This window comes from Cucurbita moschata, unplaced genomic scaffold, assembly GCF_002738365.1.
Source record: "Cucurbita moschata cultivar Rifu unplaced genomic scaffold, Cmos_1.0 Cmo_Scf00033, whole genome shotgun sequence".
Taxonomy (NCBI): Eukaryota; Viridiplantae; Streptophyta; class Magnoliopsida; order Cucurbitales; family Cucurbitaceae; genus Cucurbita; species Cucurbita moschata.
In genome coordinates, this window is record NW_019268549.1 from 1424049 (window position 1) to 1433379 (window position 9331).

General features: G+C 37.9%; 1 protein-coding gene across 1 annotated transcript; it reads right to left on the reverse strand.

Annotated features, from left to right (window-relative positions):
• Positions 1-4990: 4990 nt before the first annotated feature.
• On the reverse strand, positions 4991-9048 carry LOC111430428 (protein BOBBER 1-like). The gene is made up of 6 exons (XM_023066667.1): positions 8552-9048; positions 7539-7711; positions 7392-7440; positions 7009-7175; positions 5394-5477; positions 4991-5300 (listed from the first exon to the last, which is right to left on the reverse strand). The coding sequence occupies exons 1-6, from the start codon at positions 8979-8981 to the stop codon at positions 5262-5264; spliced, it is 942 nt and encodes a 313-aa protein (XP_022922435.1). The 5' UTR covers positions 8982-9048; the 3' UTR covers positions 4991-5261.
• Positions 9049-9331: the final 283 nt, after the last annotated feature.

Genomic DNA, 9331 nt, shown 5'->3' on the forward strand with positions numbered 1-9331 from the left:
TATCGACACGTGCGCGCACAAATATATAGGTTTTTTTTGGCATTTGGGTATAGAGAGAAAATATGGCTTGGAGTATGATTAGTATGAAGACTTTGGGAATCCAATAAAAATGAATTTCCAGAAGTTCCACAGGCAAAAGGGAATCAGCATGAATGAAAGGAATAAGACACAAACAGTGAAACCCACTTCAGAATTTTAGTCTCAGAAGTTTGTTTATATAATCATCGGTAATTTTAAATACGTGGAAACCTCTTTCTAGTAGATGTGTTTTAAAATTTTTTGAGGGAAAATCAAAAAGAAAAAGCTCAAAGAGTACAATATCGACTAGCGATGAGCTTGGGTTGTTGCAAATAGTATCTGAGTCAGACACTGAACGATGTGTCAATGAGAAGGCTAAGCCCTGAAGGGGAGTGGACACAAGGCGGTGTGTCAACAAGGAGGCTGAGCCTTGAAGGGGAGTGGACACGAGACACTGTGCCATCAAGGACGTTGAACCCTAAAGGGGAGTGGATACGAGGCGGTGTGCCAACAAGGACGCTAGGCCCTAAAGGGGGTAGATTGGAGGGTCCCATATCGATTAAAGAAGGGAACGAGTGTCATCGAAGATGCTAGACCTCGAACGAGATGGATTGTGAGATCCCACATCAGTTGAAGAGGAGAACGAAACATTCTTTTGAAAAGGAACGTGGAAACTTCTCCCTAACAGAGCATTTTAAAACCTTGAGAGAAAGTCTGAAAGAGAAAACTCAAAAAAGACAACAGAGAAAGTCCAAACGAGAAATCCAAAAAAAAACAATATTTATTGGAAAAGTCTGAAAGAGAAAGCCCAAACGACATGTGTGAGCCAATTAGCTGGTTGAAACGTGTCGTGTTTGGATTGGTACAAGTGTGGTTTGGGATTTGTAAGTGAAAACCAAAAGAATCTATTTCTTTGGTTTTGTATTAATTCCATTAAAGATGATGAGGTCTTTGTGGACCAAATGTGCTGAAAAATTTCCACTTATTTTGATAGTTAAATGCAAATCCTTGTCCATGATTACAGAAAAGTAGTTGATGGTGGAAAAGAATTGCTAGGTGGAAGATATTAAATGCATTTGGTCATCTTTGCATCCCCATATTTCATCTACTATCTATGTGCACAAAAATAGCACTTTCTTCAAATACACCATTTAACATGCATCAAATATATATATAAAGTTTGACATTGATTAGAGGTCGAAAACACCTTGAATCCATAAGGAACGATAACGTTTCTGTTGATACGATATTTAGAAGCAGATGCCCGCAAACTTAGATATCATATTCTTGTAGAAATATAAAGAGATTCGTTGTCCCAGGTACTCTCTTGTTTAGTTCATTTACGTAGCCACCCATTCCCACTGTTAGTAGGTATTGTCTGTTTTGACCCGTTACATATCGCCATCAGTCTCACAGTTTTAGAACGCGTCTACTAGGGAGAGGTTTCCACACCCTTATAAGGAATGCTTCGTTCCCCTCTCCAACCGAGGTGGGATTTCACAATCCACCTCCTTGGGGGCGTAGTGTCCTCGCTGGCACACTGTTTGGTTTTTGGCTCTGATACCACTTGTAAAACTTCAAGCCCACCGCTAGCATATATTGTCATCTTTAGGCTTTTTGTCAAGGTTTTTAAAACGCGTCTTCTAGAGAGAGGTTTCCACACCTTTATAAGAATGTTTCGTTCCCTACCCCTCACAATTTAATATCCTACGAGTTTTGAAAGCAACGGGATTTCCTTATATGCATGGTGGCTAGAAGGTTTAGAGGAGAGTTAGGCATAGAATTAAAAGCTACTCATGGTAATTTATGGCATGAGATTAAGCAGCCTTGGATCACATGTTGTGGGGACAGCAAATTAGCAGAAATCACAAAGAACAAACAAGGAAAATTGGAGAAGTGAGTGGAAACTGTGTTTAAAAATGTGACTTTTTTATCACTTTCAGCTGAAGGAAGAAGAGGAATTTTAAGTTACTAAAAGAGAAAGAGATGGCTTAAAGAAGAAACAGCTGGAGTGGGATTTGTCTGTTTTAGAGAATTGTAAGTGAGGTGGCTATGGCTGCTTGGCCCCACTTTTTGGACCCCTTTTACATGCCTCAAGCTTTGAATTGTCCTTTTGGATTCTGCTGACATGGACAAACATGAATGAAGTGGCAGTCATTGTCCATGGCATGCATTCTTGCGTTTGGCGACTGAGATGAGATAAACAATTTGGATTTGAACTGACTCTTTTCTTTCTTTCTAGAGCATTCAACGCCATATAAACTCGAAAGGAAATAACCACGAGATTTTCGGGTTCTGTGGCTCCTATTTTCTGATAAAAACCCTTTATTTTGATTAAAATCTTCGATTATGAGATGTATTGTCATAACTCTCATTTAGTTCATAATCCTTGATGGTTCATATTCTTATTTATTTGGTTCAGGTATGAGAATGAGTACTATAGTAGCATTGTTTTGAGGCATGGAATTATTGTCATTTTGTTAACATTTTGGGTTAGGTGTGAAGTCTTATATTCGCTAAGGCAATTGAGAGAAACTTTGTTGAGAAATTTTGAAGTGTAAGAATGCGAGAGATATAATTATAAACATTTTGGTCATAGTGATCGGCTGGATGTAGGGGAATTTCTTCCCTCCAAATGACGTAAATCTCTGTCTCTTTGTTTAATTTTTGTTTTTGGGCGTGTGAGAGTGTGATCCATCTAGCTTCTGCTACAACAATTGAGTATTGTAACATTTTTTGGTTGTGACATTAGGATAAAATAATTGATATCAGAACATTTTTTACTGTGTTCTTTCCGCGCAACAAGAATAACCCTTTTTATGAGTTCTGTTTTGGGTTAAGTCGTCGAGTTTTGCTCTCGGCATCAGCTTTCAGAATCAGTCTCATCACAATTTCCCAATGTAATAGCTTTGGTCCAATAAAGATCTGGAAATTTCATAGCTCAAAACAATTAAGTTATTCCACAATTACATCTCTCATTGCTTTCGGTCTTATTCCAAGAAAAGGTCAAAAAGTTCGTCAAGTTCAGCTTTTGTTCTTTTGTTTAATTTCCTTTTGCATCATGAACATGAACCAATTCTTGGTAATGGTTCTTTCCATTGATTCTAGGTGGATGAACGATACAATATCAATCAAGAGAGACAGAAAATCATTAAAATGAATGAAATTCACATAAGGTTTAGCACTGTTCCAGATCTGCTTAGAGAAAAGTTGCATCTACTTTTGATACCAAGAAATATCCTTGTTTTTCATCATTTATTCACATTTTGGAGCGTACAATAAAATGGGGTTTTCAGTTGATTAAACGGACAAGCTTTTCAGCAGTACAAGACTAGTACAAAAATGATTCACATCTTGGAAAAGAACGGTGAGAAACCAAACACTAAGAGACAGTTCTTTGAGGCAAAAGTTTAGCAGCAGGTCTCCTCTGCCATCACTTCAGACAAGGACTCATTCGTTGTGTTGGGGTTGGTCCTGCAGGTGGAGGGCCATCTCATCTCAATTGTGAACCAAAAACAAAGATGGGAAAAAAGAGAGCAGAAAATTCCAATGACAAGTGGCATGCCAATGATAGTGAATTTGGACGTGAAGATAAGCATTGAAGAAAAATTTTCCATTTTCCCAAAGCTATGGGAAAAAGAAAGAATAAGGGGAAATCTGAGCTCTGCTTTCACCAGGATTACGAGAGAATTATTGCTTTTTTGGGTCAAAATTTGTGAGAAGATGAGGTGGGTTCATCAAGAATATGTCCTTGTCTGTCTTGATGATAATATTTTTGGAGGATTCCTTTCCCCTTTGATAAGAAAACAACTGGCTTGCTTTCACTGACAGGAAAAAGCCCAAGAAAAAAGGAACTCTTTATGTCTAGAAGCTGAATCTTAAATCCTTTTTTTGGGGAGGGGGTGTTGTTTCATGAAGGATTTATTAATGAATATTATCAAACAAGAAAGTGGGAGTATTTGAATGAAGATATAAAAGATGTTCAAGATTTCTAAACCTATATTTCGTGGGATTCATGGCATCCCTATACCTGTGCTAGAATGGTTCTAAAAGGATTGTTATGGGTACACCAACAAAATGCAACGAATTAGCAAGATGGAAGGAAAAAGGGGGGAATCATTTTGGGATGTTTTGGGAAGCATGTGGGAGAGAGATTTAAAGGGGAATGGCATGCTGTTGTGTTTCAGTTTGGTTTTATTGGTCACAACAACAAAAGCAAGCTGTTTGGTAGCAAAGTGAATGGAGAGGGGAAGACTACAAACCAAGCCCCTCAGACATTGGAGGGAGGATTAGAGGTCCCCCCAGGGTACAGGTTTTCCAAGGAGAATCATTTCCATTGATGGGGCATTTGTGGGTCTATCACACAATAATGACAAAGGGGTGTAGACCCTTCTACCTTTTATTGGAAAAGGGCATTTAGAAGAACACAAATGCCTTAGATAGGCACGGGTCGACGCCTGTCAGCACGTTTCCGCCACAAGGATGAATGCCGCTGTTTGAATCACAAATCATCGCAATTTATCACCGTTCAATATAGAAAAAGAATAACATATGAAAAAAAAATCAAAATGATGTCCTAACCCAACATTCAATTAGGTTGAGAAGTCCCTTTCATGGTCTCAATGAAGTAGCTTGGTTCTTTCTGTGGCCACCACCTAGAAGGAAAAAAATTGGAAAAAGAAATTCCAAACGACCAAATATTAGCGAAGGTAGCCTAATCAAGATTTGTCTATTGGATTGGAATTATCAAACTCTCCAGACAATTAACGAAATCATGTATAATCTTCTGAATAGCACTGCTCGTTTATTCGTAATGGAATCTAAATATCATTTTGTAAGAGAGATCACCTTGGATCTTACTTGCTGAAACAGATCTGCTTGCTCATGATCCATGGGCCTTTCACTCGGACCCAACATTGATTTTTGCTGAAATAGATCTTGGAACACCATCGTAGACAGCCCATCTAAATTATCATGAAAAATAAAATGATATAACTTAATTCCATACGTGCATCATACCAAAATCCCGATTCATTAGTTAATGAGAATATGTCCACATTGCCATTCTTGTAATCTAGAAAAGACCCTCTATCCCCTAAACATTAAGAAACCGACTCAAGAATTCGATCTCCCAAAAGCAACCTAAAACTCTCCAGCTCTGAACAGAAACTATAATCTTTTTTGCTTTTTCTTTAGCGGGTTCTCTTATATATGTGTTGTCGAATCAGGAAGAAAATTTCCATTTATGATAACTTTGCCCTTGAAAAGTCCATCTCCGGATGCTGCATGGGATCAATTCAGAGATTCAGTCGAGAGAATCAATAGAATATTATAAACCAAAAACAAACACATGCACACAGGTACAAATAAATCACCTCAGCCATGAACTTCTTCAGAATCTCTTGCTTCTGCATCTCATCGCTGGTTGGGAGTCCCATGGACTTCTGCCTTTGATCGAACTGTAAAAATTTCCCCCAAGTCAAGGAAGATGAATTGTTTATCAATTTATTATAAAATATATTAATATACATATAGCAACAGCTGCAACCGTACCCATCATCAATGCATAACAATATGCACTAAATAGTGAACTTAGGTAACTCATTGAATGCCAAGAGACAGGAAAGCATAATCAGGCATGATGAGTTTAGATCTATTAAACATGGTAGTTTTCAGAGGTGTCTCTGCTGATAAAAAATAATTTTACTCACGAGCATGAATTTTTATTGGCATCAAGGATGAGGGAGATGAACTCCTAGAATGATGCGGAACATGTTTAAAATTGAGATGATCTCTGCCCTTTCATCATATTGTCAAAAAAATCTAACAATATCTATATCCTTCTCTGGGGAATTTAATAGTTTTTGATAGTTGAGTTAAGACTTCCTCTGATTGTTAGAGTGACTACAATCTGCCGAAATAGAAGAAATCCTTTTTCTCTTTGAGGGAAGATTGACTCTCACATGACCCACCCCAATGTCCCACTATATATATAAAATCAGGGCAGACCCATCGAGTAAGTCTTGAGGAATTTATTGAGGAAGGCCTTGATTTGGAGTCACGATCATATAGTGAGTTGAAAAAAGTGGTCTTGCCTTCATTTCAACTTTCAAGGGGGTATTGGTATAAACAACAAGGGTGCGACTATAGGATAAAAGGTGTAGGAGATTAAGAGGATGATTGTGCTTGAAAATACTACTGAGACATACTAGTAGTAGTTGGCAAAGTGATGGAATCCTATAAGGATATAAGTGGGGATATTATTGGATATTATGGGAATAACAGCAATCAGTTAGGAGTCGTTATTTTCATGATTTGTTGTAAATAGAGTAAGTCTGAAAAGATGGAGGTAAACATTTGTTCAGTGAGTCAAAGCATGAGCTAGCTAGAGTGGCATCACAAGAGTGAGGAAATTTTAAGTGCCTGAAATTTCTTGGTGGTTTACAAGTAATATCATTATCTTATATATTTCAATATATTTGGTTTCCATCACAAAGCCGCTTAGATCCAATTCAGTCGTAAGAAACTTGAGGTTTCACGTTTCTTCAGAATGGGGAAAAGAATAAGATTTAGAGAACTATTGGATGATTTGTTGATCATTTGAAAATCCCACTGAGGCGTAAAGCACATAAAGCAATCATACGAGGTTTGGTATGAAGTAACCAGAGAATTTTGGAGGAAAGTGTTTATATTGGGAGGAGGTGGTGAACTTAGCAAAATGTTATGTATCCTTTCAGTGAGGACTTCAAGTTCTTTTTGCAACTGTACTTCTGAAGATATGAACATTTGTTGGGGTGATTTTCGTGAAGTCCTAGCTGGAGTGTATAAATTATTATGATTATAACTTTTCACCAATACAATAGAAAAGTATTTCTTGTTTCCAACTAAAAAAAAGTTGGATTCTTTATCAAAGCACAAAAATAAATATACAGGAGAATATAACAAAACTATACGTGTAATAGATATAAAATAGATGAACAAAATACATACCATCATCTTTTCAACGGTTTGTCGTGTTTCTGGATCCAAATCTGCTAGTTTGCTGTTCTCAGGTTCAACCTTCTGTGTATCAATCTCAGGATCACCTTTCACTAGGTACTTCCACCACTCCATTTGGTTGTGCTTGGTCAAAAGAATGGAGATGGTGCTCTGATCCTCTGCAACAAGTACCAATATAAAACATGGAACACTTAGTTAATGCAATAACTTTGATACCAAGTGATCACAAAAACTGCTTTCAATTAACTTTATGCATCCCTTCTTATTTATGCTATCCCCTATTCCCAAGGACTTAAGCATCATCAAAATAAGCCATATCTAAAAGAAATTTAACATTATTTACTCTTTAATTGTGAACAGAACTCCAGAAGTACCTATGCTCCAATAACAGTCATCTGGCTTGACAATCTGACAAAGCTCTCCCTGCAAGCAAGTGATGATAATTCAGAACTTGAAAGTACAAAATAACACTCCGTGCAAATATGCCCGTAACAGAAACAAGCTGCTGCTAACAAACATACATCTATCACTGGCGGTTGACCCTTTAGTCCAACTTTGAGATGATTCTTCTTGATCTCACACACCACAAACCTGGACTTAGTTCCTTTGGGTACAGGTACATTAACATTGACTTCTTGCAGGGTCTGTGTCCAAGAGTAGTTGTCCATATCAAGGCCATTACCTTTGTTGGGAACTGCACATTCCATAAGTACAAACAAAGTTAAAGATGACATTTGGATTACAAACAAAGTCTAGGGTCGATCAGGCAGTCGAACTCACAAGACAAAAAGATTTATTTCATAAATTTGATAGGGGAAGCCTCATACTGGGTTCCAAATTCCAGAGGAATTTTAGACACCTTTAACAGACACATTATGAAAAAAAAAGACAGAAACTATCACACTGCATGATGAGATATCATGCTCAACTCAAAAGGATAAAATTCAAACTCCACATAAGAAGTCATATTTTCTACATAAGTTTTCTCAATTAAAGCAGAGTTTCCACACACACACACACATACCCAAAAGAGCAATACAACCATTCAATTGACACTGGAAACACATAAGACTCGGACATAACTTCTACCCCGTGATATGGCTAGAATAGAATAGTATCCCAATTATTTCACTTCTAAACTTGAAGTCAGAGCAATATTGAACAAGTATCAATACATCAGATGAATCCCGCCCTTGATTTATGGAGGGTTAATGGATTAGCCTACACCCTACTAACCAAGTAAACAACTGGCTAACTACAAACTAGAACCATGAACCATCCGGACTAAGAGCTACAAAACTACTGCCACCAATGCTTCATCACAATGCAAATTTCCTCACTCCAATTGCTAAACCTTGCCTGTTCTCACTGCATTATTGACAGTAAAATCTAGCCACACTTGACCGTCGAGGTTTATGAACAGACAATCATTTCAGCTCTTCAATGTTTCCCATTCCTTTACCTCTTCTAGATAGTACGATATCAATAAAGCGAATACAACACAAAATGACAAAATAAAGCACAAAATGCTCACCTCTTGGCCCATTCTCCTCGCTGTTCCCCTCCAACTTCATACCCACTTTCTCTTCTGGTGGTGATGCCACAGTCTTCGGCTCCTCCTTCACAGCCTTCACCTCCTGCTTCACACTCCTCACCTCCTCCTTGATCCTCTTCTCAGCCTTCCCTTTGTGCTCAAGTGACTCCTCATGCTTCTTTCTCTTCTCCACAGCTCTGCGCACCACCGTCTCAATTTCCTTCTCGGCTCTATCCCTTGAGAGAAAATCGCTCTCCTTGGCAAGAAAATCGAACACCTTCTCCAAAAACCCTAGAGGGTTTGAAGGATCAAAGTCGGCATTGAACTGAGAAGGCTTAGCAGATGAAGAAGATGATGGAGAGGAGGAGGAGAAAGGCCTTTTTGGCTTCGAGATTTCTTCCTTCTCTTCGTAGTCGGAGATAATCGCCATGGCGGGCAGACGCAAGCAGAATCAAGAAATCGCTTGAAAAGATCGGTCCAATGGAACGAGGGTTTAAGTAAGAGTGAGAGAAAACGGAAAGCACTAGAAGCTCTAGAAGGTCCATTTATCTTTGACTTTGATTTTTATTTATTTATTTTAATTTTGAAATTATTTCAAAAATATTAATTGAATTTTGTTCTCTAAAATTATAAATATAAATTAACACGACACTGCAAGAGTTACATGTAATATTCAAAATTAATTAAAAAATGGGGAGGTTTAGAGGAAGAGTAAAGTACCTTAAGCACGGTTTTCGAGATGAAAATGGATAATCAGGCCGAGAAAGACGACCATGAACT

Excerpts from the sequence above, each read along its gene's own strand:
- LOC111430428 (XM_023066667.1), bottom strand. The coding sequence starts at position 8,981 with ATGGCGATTATCTCCGACTACGAAGAGAAGGAAGAAATCTCGAAGCCA. Across the intron at positions 7,441-7,538 it reads GTCAACCGCCAGTGATAGAT|GGAGAGCTTTGTCAGATTGT; the intron begins GTATGTTTGTTA and ends ACTTGCTTGCAG. Across the intron at positions 5,301-5,393 it reads TGAAGAAGTTCATGGCTGAG|CATCCGGAGATGGACTTTTC; the intron begins GTGATTTATTTG and ends GATCCCATGCAG.